Consider the following 19,779-nt stretch of genomic DNA (forward strand, 5'->3'; position numbering starts at 1 on the left):
TCAAAAAGCATTTGTATGTGCAGCCGTCCTTCCTGAAGGCAGAGAGTTTATCTCTTATCTGCAGGATCAGACTGAAAGGCTGATAGTCTCCCATGACTTCCTGACGCCTCTTTGTTCCCAACACCCAGCGACCTCTCCTCACTTCCCTATCACGCTGACAATCTCTAGAAGCACCGCTCTACAGTGAAGACTGTGATTGCAAGTGGAGAACAGCTGAGCAAAAAACCTGGCTTGATTGCAAACTGTATATTTTTTCCATGCACAGCTAAATAAATCTTATTTTCTTATAATTGTTCTATTGTTCAGGCAGTTGGGAAGTCCTTAACATGATTAAATCCCTTTACCATATGCCCCTCAAATATGGCAGCCTTAGTATTTTAACTTTTCTGATTAGTTCAAATCTTGAGAGATGTTTATTTCATATTACAATAAAAGCTCATAAAGCTCTCTATGCACATAAAAATTAACAATCCTTTTAGTTGTGTTATTTTTCTCTTTTATTTAAGATTGTGACCAAAGTTACAAAACTTTCCTATCAATGTAGTGTTGAAGCCTCAGAACCAGTTTTTATTTTACATACACTACTCACAAAAAGTTAGGGATATTCAGCTTTTGGGTGAAATTTCACAACAAGCCTAAAATGCATTCAAACCTGTACAGGTGAACTTAATGTGATCTTCTCTAAGCTTTTAAATGCACATGTCCAACTGTTAAATGTTTCAATAAATTTTGCACAAGTTGCTGTTCTCTAACAAGGAGCTTAACGGCAAAAATCACGGCAGGTGTGTGATCCTTGAATTGACCAATAAATGTCCTGGTTCAATTAGAGCTGGTGTTTAAACAGTTGTCCTCATCATGCTGTTCACATTTTGACATCATGAGACCAAGACGACACCTAACAATGGAACAACAGTCCCTTGCCATTGCGATGCTTCAAACAGGACGTTCTCAGACAGAAGTGGCCACTGAGCTTGGAGTGTCACAGAGTGTCATCAGCAGGTTGCAACAGAGATATGGAGAGACTGGAAGAGTCACAGAAAGGCCTAGAAGTGGACGTCCTTTGGCCACATCCCGTGCTGATGACCGCTACATTGTGAATGCTGCCCTGAGAAACCGGATGATGAATGCCACTCAACTCCAGGCACGTTTAAGAGAGGTGAGAGGCACCCAAGTGTCACGTCAGACCATTCGAAACCGTTTCCATCAGCGTGATCTGCGTGCTAGACGACCTGCACGGGTACCTGACCACACCACCAGGCACAGGCATCATCGTCTTGCATGGGCCAGGGAGCATTTACGCTGGACGAGGAACCAGTGGGCCTCAGTGCTGTTCTCTGATGAAAGTCGATTCACACTGAGCAGAAATGATGGCCGGCAACGATGTTGGAGACGTCAGGGAGAGCGCTATGCATCAGCCACTGTTGTCACCAGGCGAGCTTTTGGTGGTGGCAGTGTTACAGTGAGGGCAGGGGTGTCCACTTGGTACAGAACTGCCCTACACTGTGTGAATGGTACAGTGACAAGCCCATACTACCTGAATAACATCATTAATCCAGTGATTGTGCCCCTACATGAACAGCACAGGCCTAATTTCATCTTCATGGACGACAATGCTCCTGCTCATCGAGGCCGCATCATCAGGGAACGGCTGTTGGAGACTGGTGTACCTCAAATGGAACGGCCTGCACTCTCTCCAGACCTGAATCCCATTGAAAACCTGTGGGATCAGCTGAGCCGTCGTGTAGAGGCTCGAAACCCTGCACCCCAGAACCTCAATGACCTGAGGGCTGCCCTTCAAGAAGAGTGGGATGCCATGCCTCAGCAGGCAATAAGTTGCCTTGTGAACAGCATGAGACGTCGTTGTCAAGCTGTAATTGATGCTCAAGGACACATGACGAGATATTGAGACGTTCAAATTTTTTGTTGTGGTGTAACTACCATTGTTGTTACCTTTTGTGTTGAATGAAATTTTTGAGATAAGGAAATCAGTAGTGCATCCTTCTACTTAAATGTCTTACTTTTATGATATTATATCACTGTAGCATGAACATATTGCATTTTCCATAAATTTCACCTGAAAGCCAAATATCCCTAACTTTTTGTGAGTAGTGTATGTATTTATATTTATATACAATGATCAAGCCATGTTACTGGCTATTTTCCCTTTCTGTTCAGGTGGGATCTGAGGTAGAAACACTTTAAGTATTAACTTGACCTGCATCAGGTTCTGAGGAAGTGACATTTGCCAAATCTTGATCTTAAATCTGTGTCTTGTGTAACCTGAGAATGACCACAGGGCTTTTTGACACTCACTGGCCCCTAACAGCTGCCCAAACAGCTGCTAGGACTCAATCAGTTCTTACAACATTTAGCTTTCTAAAGCAATTACAAGCAATTACTTTTCCATTGCAGATAAAATTATACTGTAAAGTCGTTTATTCATGATTCTAATAGCTCAAGTCAGCAACATGTGCATTGGAGACACAATTGACTATTTTCTCCCATGTCTATCTGGCTTAATCACATACTGTCATACCATCTTGTAATTTAGTCTTAAAATTAAGATTAAGGATGTTATAACAGATAAAAAATATTTAATAAGATAAGCCAATTTAAGAGGAACTGCGAGAGTGGTGTCACAAAAACAAAGTCAAAAGATTAATGGTTGAAAAAATTAATCTTCCAGTGGAGCTCAAATAGCAATAAACAGCATGTTCATGTTAGTGCATTTCTGTAGTTTTAAAGAGCTGTGGAGAAAATTAATTTTTGCTTTATGGAGAGTCAGCATTTGTGTCTAATAACGTTTACTTGCCTGAGTAAACACTTTTTTTTATAGCTTTAAAGCTCAGCTCATTATAGAATAAATTTAGAAGTATTTTCACCCAACAGATTTAAGACTTTCAGGCATGCCATGATTTCATGAAATCATCCTTACTGATCACTATTAAAAGAACTCAGCAATGAATAGAATCAACCTAAATCTGATGAACAAGCAACATTAACTTAATATACTCAGGCCTATTTCTACTTTAACTGTAATAAGGATTTGTTTGTCGTGCAGATGAATTCCAGTCAAAGCCACATGGATGTGAGCTGTCAGATCACATCCGCCTCATGCAAAACTATCCATTTTGTGCATCAAGTAGTGTTTGTGAAATACTTCTGTCTTAAAATCTCAAATATAATTGGTCCTTTATCATACTGAAACTAGTAACTTGCATTATACTGATGACCTTTGCCCAAATATAAACACAAAATGTACATATTCACATACAATATATCGGAAAGAAGGCATATCAAAGTCTAATTGTAAGATTTGGTGCTGGATGCTGCTTGTATGGGATGGTACATTGGTTGTTATTCTCACAGTAAAAGTATAAAGGTTCAAACCTGCTTGCCGGCTATGGCAACTTGGTGTTGAGTAATTGGCCAGGTTTTTCATTTTTAATTTGTAACAAATTATTTAAAATGCATGCTTAATCGAGCATGGCAGTGAGTATCCCGTTCAGATCCTAATCCTACATGACCCTGGTCAGGATGACATGGATACAGAAAATGAAATAATGCTAAATGCAAAACGAAGAGAGGACATGCAGCAATGTCAAACTTCATGTCTCTCTGAAGCTGGTGATAATGAAAAAGCTTGAGCGCTGATGCTGAGGTAAACAGTAAATAGCTGTGAGGCAAGCCAGACTGATTTTATATATGAAAGAAAATGGAATCGGCAGGAAATTCATTCCCACTTTTACTTCAGCTGCTCTGGTTTAATTCAAGAATGTAATTCAGGTTCTGTTCCTTAAGTACACATATGGATATTTAAGTAAACGGGGGCATCACATCTTTCTTGGTCATCCCTCTTTAAGAATAGCTGTCAGCTGCTGCGCTGTATATGAGTTTGTGCATGGCCAAGCACCTGGGCCCCACCTGAGATGTCTATACTGGAATTCCCCAGGAGAGTTTTCAGCTCCTGTGCAGAATCTGTAGGCTCAAATGCTTCTTCAAATGCATGCTGATGATTACACAAAGATTCATTTCAGTTATATATACATATATATTTATATATCTATATATATATATATATATCTATATGTATATATATCTATATCTATATATATATCTATATATATATAGATATATCTATATCTATATATATACATATATATACATATATATATATATATATATATATATATACATACACATACATATATATATATATATATATATATGTATATATATATATATATATATATATATATATATATATATATATATATATATATATATATATATATATATATATATATATATATATATATATATAGTAAAATTAGATGCAGATCACTTATGTTTGTGCTCTTTACTCGTCTACACAGTCTTCCAGTTAGACATTAGATATGTTTTTATTGCATCTGACAGTTAATTGGATGCTAAATGCTTAAAGTCTTCAGGTTTTCCTCCAACATAAACTATAGTGATCTCCTCTAATAACTGTAAAGAAGACATTTCATTAATTAACACACTAAGTCACCCAGAGAAGCAATGAGACTGATCAGCTTCGGCTGGAATGAAAACTTTTTGAATCTTATATCACACAGAAATTTATTGCTAAGTTTTTTGGGAAAATATCAACTAACCTCCTCCAGAAAATATGACCCATTCTCACTTGATCTGGAGGAACACAAATTAGTAGAAGGAAAGTGCTCAAGTCCCTTCTGCCAAGCAGCTCATTTCCACCCACAATGTGATTCCCACTTTACGTTATAGACCTACATTTATTTTATTTATGCTAAAAGATTAATTGATTCTAAAAAAAAATTCTTTAGCATTTGAAATAATGATAACATTAATAGTCAAATAGTTATTAAAACATAGCAACTTTGTTACACTCCTTTCTCTAACTCACAGTGGGAAAGGATCCTTTTAACAATTCCTGTGTCAATAATTGCTTTGAGATCACTTTCAAAACTGAATGATATCTCATTAAGTCCCATTCTCAGGGAAAAAAACCCACAAAACTTTGTTTTTGTGTAGACAGATGAATGCGTACACAAACATAACCTCCCTAGAGGAGATTAAAAAGAGGGTTGAAATTTGTATTTTGATGTTTATTTTTATTGATCATTTTTATGAAGATATTTAGGTGTAAAAGAAATTATTATAAGATAAAATTTGGACTTAAAATGCATTTTACAGTTTATTCATTATGTCCTAATCCGTGGCAACTTATCTTTTTTGTGCACATTTTACCAGGAACAAGAACACTGAAAGCATGAAAAACAAACAAAAAAATACAAATACCTACAAAAATGTATGTTGGACATGTATGGAAAGTGTCCAGTTAATTAGTGTAAGTAATTAGCAGATAAGCTTGTGAACATCTTTTTTTTTTCGCCTGGCTCCTGAATTACGCTTCTATGCTTTTTAATCTTCCTGCTGAAACTTCATAAAGTTTACAAGCTGTGTGTGCATTCTACATTATCGCCAACAGCTGCAATCCTTAGAATACCTGCTATTTTCTCAGTGGCAGACCGTCAAGCTGCCACATCCCTACAATTTCCACTCTGCTTTCTGCCTGCAATGGGTTTGAAGAAACTTGTCCTTTCATGCAGCGGTAATTGCTGTTTAATATTGACTCTGCATCCGGGGAAATATTTTAGTGGTTTAAACTGAAAGACAAGAGAATGCTTGTACAACAGGACTTGGCTGGTCTGTTTATAGTCTTGTGTCACTTGCCTGTAAATTTCACTCCGGCTTTAAAGGTATGATTATGAGCAGCTTTAAGGATGGGCAGCATGAATTGAGGGGAAACTTGCCGACACTGTCATTATGTCTCACCTGGATTCCCATTCTCTCTGATATAAACAGATGTCCGCAGCACTGAAACAAAAAAGTGCTGACTTGAAACGGCAGTCTTAAAATGTTTGAAAATTACATGCTAAAATGCTTTGCTTTTTTGTATTGAATATGAAGCTTCTTGAACTTTTTAAGGGAGAAAATTGTCTGTCTTGCAGTGGGCAGAAAGCATTTGCCAGAGCTCAATTGAATCCCACCATTAGTGAAGCCACGCTCAGCACTGCGGGAATGTCATGTAAAGTTCAAGTGAAATCAAGCTGTCAGTGGGAGTATAATAGTTCCCCAGGGAAGTCTGTGTCTCTCCTCATGTCGTGTCCTTTATTTTATATTCACAAATGTAAACATAAAAGGTTTTCTTCTACACATTTCTATTCAAGTGCATTGCAAAATAAAGAGACCAACATATTTGCCACATGACGGTGTTCTTTCACTGTGAAAGTTAACATTTAGGGCTGCATGATGCAGTAGCGGTTAGCGCTGTCGTCATAGCAAAGTAGAGCATTTGTATGTGGCCTTTGTGAGAGTGAGTTCTCTCACCCGATGTACCTGAACTTTCTATGATAACAGCTTCCTGTGACTCTTAATTGGAATAATCAGGTACAGAAAATGAATGAAAGTTATTTTTTATGGAAGACCAGCTAAAATGAGTTAAGGTAAAGAGGCCTGATATGCAGCTGAGAAAATGCAAGCTATGCATTAATAAATCCATTTATTTTTCTATTTTTTGTTAGTTTGATGAATGTAAGTATACACCATACAACTTTGGTCCAAAATTGGATCTTCTGCACTTACATCCACATAATCGTAGATATACTTTGTGGCGTTGAAGACTGCTGCTGATCTGATAGTGCTAGTGGTTTAGCTTTCAGTTAATGGGTCTAAGGACTTTGAAGCTCTCTGTTTGCCTGCTGCACAGACCTTATCTGATTACTGGACTCGTACAACAGGCCCTGGCTGCCAACCTCAGTCTTGTAGATCTTATTACTCCTCCAGGTAGACTCAGTGCAGGCAGCCAAAACCATCTTTGTTTAGTTTTTTTTTTGCTGGGGAGAAATTCTGGCAGCTGCAGGCCTCTTGGTGCCGCACTTATTGTCCCAGGCATCCTCTTATGACAGATTAAAGCACAAAAGTTTTCTGCCCCTTGGTTGAACTTAGAAGTAGCACTATTTCAACTGCATATAGTATATGGCTTTGTTTAGAATTACAAACTCTTAAGAATTTGCATAAAATGTTTATTTTTTTCCTTGTAGAACTTGTACTTTCTTCATGGTATCAAGCTGTTATAGTTAAAGCAGATAGCATTGAAATATGCAGTGTCATCTCAAGACCCAGATTACTTACTGAATCAGAATTATTGAATAGCGTGTGATAACAATTTTTTGTCCTGGCCAGGATTTATGGCGAACAACACTTTTGGCTGATGATTAATCATTGTTTCTGTCTCCTCTTTTTGTCCCTGTTGTTTGGTTTCACCAGATAACACAGTCATCAGAATGGATTTGTTTTAGTGCATTTATCTCTCGGTACCATATTTTCCATGTTGCCCCATGCTGTGTGATGAGAAAACAGCTAAGCACTGTCTCGTAGGTGCTGATATCCATTGTCATGGAAACAACAACTGTGCCCATGGCCATCATCATTCATTTGATTAATTCACTATTTGGTCACAGCTGTTTTAAAAAAACACAACACATTCAGTCCAGTTTTTTTTTTTTTGCAGTTTATAGTACCATTCATTTATATAAACAGGCATCATGAAATTAGCTGTTGTTGGATCACATCCTGAATTGGTTTTAACTTGTGCTTTTTTAGGTGTTTAACTTACTAAATTCATTGTAAACAACCATTTCAGAAGCAACATAACATGATGGACATATTTGAACAAAGAAAGGCTCTTTACAGGTTAAATATATCAATGGGTGAGTTCGGCTGCAGTGGAATCTTAGCTCTTAGAAACGCTAATTGCAGTCAGGCAGGCCCTGGCTGGCACTTCAAACTTTACACTTTCCAGACCTCCTGTCAGGCCTCCTGTCTGCCTCTTAGACCCATCACTATCAAAGTCAGCTCCACCATCAGGCTCATCCAGAATAGAACCAGGAATTCAATTTTGCCTAGGGCTTGTTTTATTTGTCTATTAATCCTTGTTGCAGTTCTAGAAATACCCCCAGAACATTGTGCCAGGAAGTGAGAAAGAACTTTTTGAGGTCTAAAATTACAGCGCTGACTACCTGCTGCTGATTCCATGGAAATGATGCTTCATCTTTCCTGTAATTAGGGATAATCTGTAAGAGTATGGTAGCTATTAAAGATTCAGCTCTGCAATTACGTCAAGCATTCAAATTTCCTGTTGTGTGTTATGAATGTCATCCTCCTGTGTTCTTTTCTTCATCTGTTTTTCTTCCTCTGCTGTTTTTCTTTTTCCCCCTCAGATCCAGTTTTCTACTTCGACAATACAGAATATCACGTCGATGAGAGCGATGGCTTTGTTGAGGTGAAGGTGTGGAGGACAGGGACTGATCTTTCTAAAGGAGGAACTGTCACAGTGCGCTCCAAAAAGACGGATCCTGTCTCAGCTGAGGGTAGGATTCCATCATAAACATACTTCTCTCACAGGTCATGCTTAGATAAATGTAAACCACACAAGACAATAGGCTTAAGTAATCTTCCTGCCAGTCTTTGTATTCCAAAGCTCAACTGTGCAAGAAGATTCCCACAATGGATATGTTGAGTGGATGACCTGGGGAATGTAAACATAGTTTTAGTTTAGGGGAAGAGAAGCCATGACTGTGAGACCGTGCCACATAAGGACTGGATCTACACATTGATGGCAGTCTGACTGCACCTAAAGTTTGAGGAATGCATACTAATTATTCTGCATGTTGGCAAACTCCTGGAATTTAAAGACTTACTGTTTCCTCAAGCCTTCCCTACAGCTTTTATTATCTCCTGCCCCCAGGCAATCATCTCCTCTTCCAGAGATTCTTGCTCCTCTCCTACCTGTGCTTCAACTGCAAACACAACTAGCAACTAATCATATTCAGCGTGATAGAAATTCAACTTCACTTATATCTGGGTCATAAATACGTGAAAAGGCCTTCAGGCGAAGGTTGAGCTCCCAATTCAAAAACCTTTCAAAGAATGGTAAATGAAGAACCTGTTTGTGCTCAGGGAAATGTCCACTCTCTTTCAGTGCTCCTTTAATCATGAAACAATCCCAACTGTTCATGGTTATCGACAGTGTGATGAAATATTTTGTCAGCACGCAGGATATGACTCTTTATCTTGCTTACTGCATGACATTCACGGATCATTTGTGAAGTAGCAGGAAAACTGCTGTCAAAATATGATCAAGCTAAGTAGTCTGTGGGGGATTATAGCCACTATAAACACTCCTGTAAACACTCTTTAAAACACATTATATCCAAAATGCCTGACCTATATTTTGTTGTGTTGCAGCTGGTGTGGATTATGTGGGGATCAGCCGGAATCTGGACTTTGCACCAGGGGTCACTATGCAAATGTTTCGCGTGACCATCCTGGATGATCTTGGTCAGCCGGTACTAGAGGGCCCAGAAAAGTTTGAACTGGTACTACGAATGCCTATGAATGGGATCCTTGGAGAGCCAAGCAAAACTTTAATCCTCATCAATGACTCGGTTTCTGACTGTGAGAGAAAATCTTGGTTGCTATTAAAACAGGTTTAAATTATTGAACGGTTCTTTGCAATTTCTGATTAACTTTTTGTTTTTACTTTTTGAAAATAATTTTGTTTCAGTGCCAAAGGTGCAATTCCGGGATGCTGTCTATGTGGGCAAGGAAAACTCTGGCCAGATCTCAGCTACTGTGTACCGTAGTGGTGATATTAGCTACAAGTCTACAGTGCGCTGTTACAGCAGACAAAGCACAGCCCAAGTCATGATGGATTTCATTGAGAGGCCCAACACAGATGCTTCCATTATTACTTTCTTACCAGGTGTTGTGGCAAAACCTTACACATCCTTTTGTTTTGTTTGTGTATCCCTCCATATGCTAGGATTTATGCAGGAGCCTACACCAGTTGTACATTACTTTCTATTTTACAGGGGAAGTTGAAAAGCCTTGTGTACTGGTGCTGGTTGATGACTCAGAACATGAGGAGGAGGAAGAGCTTCGTCTTGTGCTGGGAAGCCCAAAGAGTGACTCCCCATTTGGAGCATCAGTTGGAAAGCAGAATGAAACACTCATCAAGATAAAAGATGACGCTGACAGTGAGAGTGCTTTGCTTTCTTGTCATTTATTGATAGTTAAAATCACTCTGCTTAAAGTCATCATGTCGATCATTTCAGTAAAATTATAAATTTTTTCAAATTTGATCAGATCTACTATATGGTTTCTAATATAACCAGATGGTGGTAGCAGATTCAAAGTGGCACCCGTTGCAGCTGCAATACATTGTGTTGTGTTTTTGCAATGTTTTATAATTCATCAGTAAGATGAAAATGATATAACATGCTTTTGCAGGGCCTGTTATTAGTTTTGGAAAGGCTAGATTCAATGTCAATGAGCCGAAGGAAAACGGGGAAGTCTTTGTGGTGAAGATTCCAGTATTACGTGTTGGAGACACCTCCAAGGTCTCCGTTGTTCGAGTTCATACCAAAGATGGATCTGCTACTTCTGGAGAGGACTACCATCCCATATCTGAGGGTAAATAGTTTGGCCAGTCTCCTTTTTCAATGACCACTGACCACCTGAAATTTGCTAAAAAAAAGAAAAAAAGAAAAATTGAACAGTGAACAGTAATTATGTCTCTTTTTTTCTGTGCAGAAATTGTGTTCAGACAGGGTGACACAGAGCATTATGTGGAAGTAGAAATTTTATATGACGGTGTCAGAGAAATGAGAGAAGCCTTCACTGTCCACCTGAAGCCCGATGAAAACATGGTGGCAGAAACAAAGGTCAGCATTAAGCATTTTTGTATATCATTTACCTTTCAAGTGTATAACCAGCCGGATGTTACATTATAAATAAGTTTGATCCCCTTTAACATGTTCTTAATTGCACTTGTTTGTCAATCATCAGACGAACAAAGCCATCATTTATATTGAGGAAACCAACAGCATGGCAGATGTGACATTTCCCTCAGTGCCCAGAGTGGTTTCTTTGTTTCATTATGATGACATCGATAGAGCCAGGGACTCTCTGCCTGTGGCCGGATACCCTGTCATTTGTGTTACTGTAAGTTTTGACAAATAAACAAAAGGCTAACCAATAAATTCTTCTTGCTTATCAGTCATTAATGAATAAAAAAAAAAATAAATAAAAAAAAAGATGAGCGCCACATTTAAGTTTAAAACAAGTAATAAGGTGCAGCACATGTGCATACTTTCATTTACTATTGATTCCTTTTAAGGGGTATTTTTAATAAACAGGTGTAATTCTGAGTTTGTGTGCATTTTACTCACAAATGTATTTTATTTGATCCTATCCAGGCTTGTAACCCCAAGTATCCAGACTATGACAAAACAGGCTCCATCTGTGTAAGCGAGGCCATCAACAACACACTTACTCGATATCGTTGGCTCGTTAGTGCCCCCACTGGCCCAGATGGCGTCACCAGTCCGATGAGAGAAATCGACTTTGACACTTTCTTCACCTCCTCAAAACTCATAACTTTGGACTCAGTCTATTTCCAGGCTGGCTCCAGAGTCCAGTGTGCTGCAAGGGCAGTGAACTCTAATGGGGATGAAGGTCTAGAACTCTCTAGCCCCATAGTGTCAATCAGCACAGATGAGGGTGAGTTTAGCCCATGTCCTCGCTTCAACTATTTTGTCTGTCATTGCTCATTATATACATAGCTGCTGGGTAGGAGATTTTTTTTTCTCCCACTTCAGTAGTGTTTGCCCTTATTCTGACAGAAAACTGAATTTGTATGGTTTGTTTTTTTGGTCTGGTTACAGGAATGTGTCAGCCTCGTGTTGCAGGCACAGTGGGGGCCGAGCCCTTTTCTGCCAAGCTGCGATACAGTGGAACAGAGGACACAGACCACCCAAACCTCATCAAACTAATTGTCACCATGCCTCATATTGACGGTGAGAATTAAATAGCACACTTAAATTTTTGAATACTTTTTTTATCTCTGAACATGGAGGCAGATTGGTCACTTCGAAGCCCTCCCAGTCTTGTAAGATTTAATGTTGGTTCCATATGACTTCAAAACATAACCAGTCAGCCAAACTCTTGAAATAAGTAGATGTTTTAGTTGTTAAACTATTTTTTGCTAATATAGGAGTCCTTCATTTCCATTTTTATCTACTGTTTGTATCCTCCCACAGGAATGTTGCCTGTAGTGTCTACACGACCCTTGTCTAACTTTGAACTCACACTGAGCCCTGACGGCACCCGCGTTGGCCATCATCGCTGCTCCAATTTGTTAGACTACACTGAGGTCAAGACCCGTTTTGGCTTTCTTACTGAAGCCACAAAGAATCCTGAAGTGATTGGCGAGACTGCGCCTTACCAGTACAGCACATCCCTCAGGGGATCTAATGCACTACGATTCTATAGAAACCTCAACTTGGAGGCTTGTTTATGGGAATTCACAAGCTACTACGACATGTCTGAGCTGCTCAGCGACTGTGGAGGCACCATTGGTACTGACGGACAGGTAAACAGCTCTACCTTTGAGCCACAGCTCACCTTTGACCCCTTAATTCATCTGTAGACACAAGGTGACACCATTCAGTTAAAAGAAAAGCCCTTCACGTTAGATAGGAACATGCACTCAGCAGTCACTGGCCTCTTCAAAATATAGAGTCTTGCTTTTTTCCAGTCCTGATTAATGATTACCAGCCATATTAAACTTTACTTACCCACTTGGTTTTCTTGAAAGAACCTAAAGTAAATACAAGCCTGTGAAGAAGTAATTGTCTCTAGACTCATATTAACCTCTGCAGTAATGTCTAACCCAGCACCTGGCCACTTCAGTTCCTGGGAACGCAAGTTATTTGTCTTGTCAAAGTAGCAAGTCAATAGCCAGCAGTCTAATAAAAATCCCTACTGGTCTTCTTTGCTCCATGTACCATGTGCTCTTTGCAGCAGCAGATGTTACACAAAGTGCTAGAGGGAGGAAATGTCTCACCCCCTGGCACACATGCCTTACAGCCTTCAACATTTGCTTTCACCTTGGAAACTTGCTCCTAGTTCACATTGAGTTAATTAAGGCAAGGAGTTGATAAAAAAAAAAAAAAAAAACTCTGAAAGAATATAGGGAGACATCATGGGGAAATTTTTAACTGCAATCCTTGTTGAGGATTATTAATTTCAACCCTGAAGCACAGGCAAATATAATTTGACTTCTTGTGCCTATAAGTGCGTACATGTACATTGGTTTTTCCATTTTACTACGAGATTCTCATTTTACATAGCTCCAGGTTTGTTTCATAATAAAGGCATCACCCAGGTGATAATAGCCTTTCTCAACAAGTGGAACTTTGTTGCTTCTAACCACATAATGTGAACATGAATCTAGCCGTAATAAACTTGCCTTGACAAGTAAGCAGTCTGCTGCAAGTACTACCAAATCTACTTCTGGCACTAGTAATACCTTGAGGCCTGTAATCAGGTAACACATTAACATCTAACACTGAATACATAATAATTGATGAATATCTTGACTGTGTTTTTACTTCACCGATTAGTGACCACATGGATACCTTTGAACAAACATAATCAATGTTTATAATAAGTTATTATAAACTATGTATTGTTTATTTTCATCAAGAAAGAAATTATATACATTCAGCTTTATTGAGTTTAATCATAAAATGGTTCTATATGTAGATACACAGAGTGAAGCTACACAGGTTCAGGATTTGAAAGACTGGATCAACAAAAAGGGCACAAGTTTTGTTTGTCAGTGCTCTGTGACCCAAGTACTCCTCTAAAAAGGCTAGCAGGTTGATTGGAGACAACTCAGTGGAGGCTGGGGCCAGTGACATGTCATGGTGCAGAGCTTAGTGACCAGCTTAACATGACCACGGGAATCTATTAAAGCCCAGCAGGATGTGTCAGAAGGCCATTCAGCAAATCATTTGCCTGGGCCCTCACTGCCCAGAGGCAAAGGCACATCTCCACATGAGCACAAAGCTAGTGCAGGCAGGTACCTCTCACAGGTCAAAGGAAAGAGCAGATACCAATGTGCTCCCTCTAAGGACTTTGGCCATTGCAGGATAATCTTTTGGAGAATGGAATGTTTAACATAAGATCAACACATCAATAGTCGCAGTGAGAAAAATGCAGGACTTTGTCTCTCGTGGTATGAGTTCCTAGTCATATGCATAAAAGTGTTGAATGTTCCTGTTATGGATCATTCAGTGAGCATAATGATACCTGCTTCAGGGAAACAATGCATTAGCTCCCAGTAAACTGTGATTTAGGTTTTCTAAAGCTTGTTTTGCAAGGCCCCATAAATCTGTTGACTTAATGAAGCACTATTCAGAACAGAACATACATCAGGCACATTAGCAAGTGAAGTTTGAATCAAACACACATCTCGTTCTGTTTCTCACTGCAGGTGCTGAATCTCATCCAATCATTTGTGACCCTTCGAGTCCCTCTCCATGTGTCATATGTCTTCCACTCGCCTGTGGGAGCAGGAGGTTGGCAGCACTTTGACTTGCAGTCAGAGCTGAGGCTCACATTTGTGTACGATACTGCCATCTTGTGGAGGGACGGTATCGGTAGCCCACCAGAGGCTGAACTTCAAGGCAAGATTTGAGCAGTGATTTGGCTGTAGCTGTGTTGTGTGTCATGATCACCAGATGGAATTCTTTAAATTGATCATATTAGTTAATATGAATTGGTCTAACACTGTTGTTGTAGGTGCCCTTTACCCAACCAGCATGCGTATAAACGGCGAGGGACAGCTGGTGGTCAACTTTCGCACTGAGGCTCGATTTAGAGGCCTGTTTGTGTTTGCACACCCAGGTACTGTATACCAGTATATATAATATATATATGGTGTTTCTTTATGGTGTGTCATAAGATTCTGTGTAGTTTATATGTGACTTATTGTTAGTTGTTATGAAGTATTTTAGTTTACACTTAAATGTACTAGTTGTCAAGTGATCTTTTTGTCAATCAGCTTCATCCCTCACCTCCATGGTTATGTGTCCGGACCATCCTGGATTAACCTTTAACCTCAGCCTTGTGAGGAGTGAGCTGACCTACAATCAACCTGTCCAACAATGGAACTTCATCTCGGATTTTGCAGTGAGTAGAGCAGTCAAATAGTTTTAGTAGTGCTTTTTTCTGTTTTTTTTTTTTTTTTTTTTTTTTTTGCTGTTGTTGTTGTTTAACGCCTATTCCCTTCGAAACATAATTTCCTATTTCAGGTGCGTGACTATTCTGGGTTGTATACAGTGAAGCTGATCCCCTGTACATCTCCACCAAGCCTGGAGTACACCATCCCTCCTGCCTGCAATCCGAGAGAACCTCTCACCTTTGACCTGGATATCCGCTTTCAGCAGGTAAGCTGCCCTTTTTCTAAAAAATAAATGTAATTTTACTGAAAAGATAAAAAGTAGGTCTATTTAAGTTAGGTAATTTAAGAATGGTGTGCAGTATTTATTTGTATAGTTTTGATCATCAGTCTGTTTGGGTGATGCCATGAAATAACATGGTTCTTGTTCTAAACCAGCGGTGTTAAGCTCTGGTTGTCAACAGGTACTGTCCTGTACATTTTAGATGTTTCCCTCCTTTGACACATCTTATTAAACGAACAGGCCATTGACAGGGTTGTGCAGAACTTAACAGGCTGTTTATGAGAAACCATTTAATTGAATCAGCTGTGCTGACATAGAAAAGCATCAATAATCTGCGTTACTGTTCCAAATCATGTGACTGGGGCTGACTTTCAAAACCTTTTCATGGAAATCTGTAAAAAAAAAAAAAAGGGCAAATGTTCACGTGTAGGAAATTACTGTGGAGATAGAGCTCATGTGCTGTAAATCTGAAGTAAACTAATGTGATCATGTAGTGAACACAAAGCAAAGAAAATGAATGTTGCCTGTTAGTAAGCATGCCAAAGTTGTGAAAAGCTGTCATTGCAACATTCTGCTTTTAGTCCATCAGGTTGTGCTTAGTATATACTGTATCACTATGAAAATATACATTTTCTTGGATCATCGCAAAGATGACCAGATTAATACACTCAAATATTGTCATATTCCCATCTAAGTGACTTCAAACTTCAGTAAATGTCTTTAAATTCCAAATGACTCTAAAAAGAGTTTATCATATATGTTACTTTGCCCTGTCATTAGATACACTGTATTCTTGTTGTGTTCTTTCTTTGGTGTATTTTTAGGTTAGCGACCCAGTTGCTGCTGAGTTCAGTCTGAACACACAAATGATTTTACTCTCAAAAAAGACGCTCTGGCTCTCAGATGGCTCCATGGGCTTTGGACAGGACAGTGACACTGCTTTCTCACAAGGTAAAGGATTAGCTTTCGGCCAACAACATATAAACACAGTGTGAATTAAAAAAAAGAAAATATAAAGCCCCAAAATTCAATAACCAGGTAGTTGCTCCTCCCTTTGGAATTCTCTCCTTTCTGTGGATCATAAAGAAGTCTTCCCAATTTATTTTTGTTCATTCAGGGTTGTTCTCCAATATTTCCTGACTCAATAAGTAAAGTGAAAAGAAAAGTTGGCTTTTGTGAAGAGTCACATTCACTTCTTTCACATCCTTTCTCCAAACAACTCAGCAGTAGGAGACCAAAACTTATTTCTCTCCAAAAGTTCCTGAAAGAACTTTTGAAAAGTCCTTAGGGCCTTCCTCTAGTGGGCGTAGGAGTATAAAGTGTATTAAACGGGGGGTTTCAAGATTTTCTATCAATATAGCTGGGGAACAGATTTAATCATTTATTAATATACTTAATATAGATGTTTTTAATATCAGGTATGTTTTGCAGTGATGTGAACTGAATTTCTCTTTCAACAGGTGATACGGTTTACGGCAGAGTGATGGTGGATCCAGTGCAGAACTTGGGAGATTCCTTTATATGTAATATAGAGAAGGTGTTCCTTTGTACTGGAGCTGATGGATATGTCCCCAAATACAACCCTAGCAACTTTGAGTTTGGCTGTTTAGTTGATGCTCCATCGCTACTCTATAGATTCAAGATCATTGTAAGTGATAAAATGATGTCATATCATTATTCTTGTGCCCTTTCTCCAGTTGTTATGTCATTATTCCCTCATGTGGGATTTTGTCCCTCCAGGATAAAGCCCAGCCAGAAACCCAGGCTCGCTCATTTGGAGATGTAGCCTTTAATGCCTTGCTGGCAGTGGATGATCCCAGTGCTTTAGTCTTGGTGAGACAACCTGGATCAGATGGTTTCAGAATGGATTCTGCGGCTCTCTTTCAGGTCAGAATTACAGCAAAGTACTGTAAATAAATTTAGTCTACACCTTTAAACAGTATTTGTTCTTTTATTTTACCAACTCTTCTATGCACACTCCTGTGGTTATTTTATGGTTATTTTATTTTACTACCTAATGCAGTCTTGTAAATTTTGTGAAACTGGTGTGAATATGACGTTCTTTTAAATATTGAGCAAGTAGAAATAAAATTCTGAGTCACATATCGTAACTACAAGAAATATATTTTCTAAATTAAGTTTTTCTTTTTCTTGTAACAATGTGAGAAAAAAAAGACTTACTGACTAGACAGTTTATTGTTCCTTGTGGTAAGATCCCTGATTGAACAATCCTGCCACTATGTGGGCTGGTTTCTCTATGGCCTCTGACAACAAGTCACTTATGACTTATAGTTTCACCCTTTCTTGTCTAAAGGACTTTTTCTAGGCTGTGTGTCTGTGTTTCATTCCTTGTTAAAACAAAAAAAGAAGAAAAAGAATCACTAGGTCCGCTGACAGGAAGTATTTGCTCATTTATTCTGCTTTTATACCTAACCAGACAATGATATGTGTTTGAAATAATGCTGTACTGTTTTTATTTGACCAGATAAAAACAATATACAACAACAGACATTTTATGACATTTAATGATGTATCTTAAAATAACAGTAATTCTATGAAAGTGGAATAGTTTTATGTCTAATGGTAGACACAAGCTTAATGTCATAAGAAGGGATTTCATGATGGACTATGTTTTTGATTTTATAAGGGAATTATAATCATAAATAAAATAAATCAGTGATCTGCTTCATTGTGAAAAGGATCTTTTTAAGAAGGACTTTCCCTTCATTTTCAGCAATGTAGCGTGTCATTGTGCATATAATGTAAAAGGCCACAAATCCACCCCAGAGGTGGTCTCTGAAACAAAAACATAATTGCTCCCCAAAATTTCTATTGGCAGTCCTGGTTTTTCTTCTATAAGTCATAAGTGTCATCATTTCACACTTTTACATTGTGAGTCCCAGAGTTAGTTTGGCACATCAGCAAAGAACGAGCAGTTGCATCTTAATTCACCTTTTTAATGCCACATAAATAAATGTCCCATAAGTTTTTATTAGCAAGAGCCATTATTCACCCTGGACTTGGAGGACTGATGCATTGACATTCCTTGTTCTAAATTCAGTTAAAAGGTTTAAGACAGAAACTTGGAGTTTTGATAAAAGGCAAAGCAAAGCTAAATACAGGGCCACAAAATCCAATTCCAGTGTCAGAGTATTTTGGGAGAGATTCTTTTAAACATCCAAAAGGCTCTTTTAGAGGGATCAATTTTTTTTTCTTCTGCTCAAAACCTCACCATAAATATTATTATTATTATTATTATTATTATTATTATTATTATTATTATTATTATTATTATTATTATTATTATTATTATTATTATTATTATTATAAGTATTAATAATAATAATAATAATAATAATTGTATTTTATTGTGCAGCTGTACTATATCACCCAGGCTTTTCTAAGGTTATACTTCAATCTGAGAGACAGTACCTGATAAAGATGGTGAGTGCAGCAGAAATGTGTTGGATGGACAAATAGCAAAATGGTCCTATGATTTAACATAATGTTGGCTCTCTAAATAACATCTGTTTTGTTTCCCTTGCCAGGTGGCTGCAGGGAGAGAATGGTACATGCACACCATCTACACTGTCCGTTCCAAGGACAATGCTAACCGTGGCATTGGGAAGAGAAGCCTGGAATATCACATGATAAGCCAACAAACAAATTCTCTGCCAAAGAGTCAAACTCGCACCAGAAGATCAGCCAGTGATGTGCTGGACATAATAGAGGAAATTGGGGTGAGCAATAACCGTGGCACCAACATTTTGCACATCGCACTGGACCGAAACAGCCAGCACAAAACAAGTCCAGAGAGGAAGATCTTCACCAAAGGAATCGTCCCTCGTGAACTCAACCAGAGAGACAGTGATGACAGCCTTGTGTTGATCATTGGCATCTTTGTGGGATTGCTCCTCACTGTGCTCCTCATCATTGTATTGGTGTTATTAGTACGGTCTAAACAAGAGAAAAAAGAAGTACCCAAGACCTCCAGCAATGCAGAGCCTATGATGACCCGAGGCCTCAGCAACAGTGACAGTTCAGAGGTCTAACAAATGGAAGACTGATAGATTTAGTTGATATTTTTATTTTGCAAGTGCCTCACATTTTGCTAAAAAAATATATATAAAAATTGTCAAAGCAACACAAACTACAAGAGCTTGGATTCTTTTCACAAAACTACTTGAAATACTCCTTTACTTCCACAACCAGGAAGTGATCTGGACACTAAGTAGGAGATGGGCAGTGTTGTTCGCTGTTTCAAGGTACTCATTCAGTTGTCTAACTCATTTATTGTTGTGGATTGATATCTGATGCCAATTGATCCAAAATGGTGAAACTACATTTCCAAAGGTGCTACAGGAGATCCCTCTCAACTTGAATGGCATTTTCTGTTTTGCAA

General features: G+C 38.5%; 1 protein-coding gene across 1 annotated transcript in view; it reads left to right on the top strand.

The window, feature by feature from the left end:
- frem2b (FRAS1 related extracellular matrix 2b) overlaps nt 1–19,573 on the top strand; it is a gene marked incomplete at its 5' end in the record, with an annotated part of 50,939 nt that extends 31,366 nt beyond the window's left edge. Inside the window, 18 exons of the mRNA XM_079246985.1 lie at nt 8,286–8,435; nt 9,313–9,522; nt 9,632–9,829; nt 9,939–10,103; nt 10,357–10,539; nt 10,660–10,790; nt 10,915–11,070; nt 11,325–11,628; nt 11,793–11,924; nt 12,168–12,499; nt 14,408–14,600; nt 14,716–14,820; nt 14,978–15,105; nt 15,228–15,362; nt 16,202–16,328; nt 16,838–17,025; nt 17,118–17,264; nt 18,926–19,573. Coding sequence (XP_079103111.1) covers nt 8,286–8,435; nt 9,313–9,522; nt 9,632–9,829; nt 9,939–10,103; nt 10,357–10,539; nt 10,660–10,790; nt 10,915–11,070; nt 11,325–11,628; nt 11,793–11,924; nt 12,168–12,499; nt 14,408–14,600; nt 14,716–14,820; nt 14,978–15,105; nt 15,228–15,362; nt 16,202–16,328; nt 16,838–17,025; nt 17,118–17,264; nt 18,926–19,429 — 3,488 coding nt within the window. The 3' untranslated portion in view covers nt 19,430–19,573. The remainder of the gene's footprint in view (nt 1–8,285; nt 8,436–9,312; nt 9,523–9,631; nt 9,830–9,938; nt 10,104–10,356; nt 10,540–10,659; nt 10,791–10,914; nt 11,071–11,324; nt 11,629–11,792; nt 11,925–12,167; nt 12,500–14,407; nt 14,601–14,715; nt 14,821–14,977; nt 15,106–15,227; nt 15,363–16,201; nt 16,329–16,837; nt 17,026–17,117; nt 17,265–18,925) is intronic.
- Between the last annotated feature and the right edge of the window lie 206 nt (nt 19,574–19,779).

Source organism: Telmatherina bonti (assembly GCF_933228915.1).
Source record: "Telmatherina bonti genome assembly, chromosome: 9".
Taxonomy (NCBI): Eukaryota; Metazoa; Chordata; class Actinopteri; order Atheriniformes; family Telmatherinidae; genus Telmatherina; species Telmatherina bonti.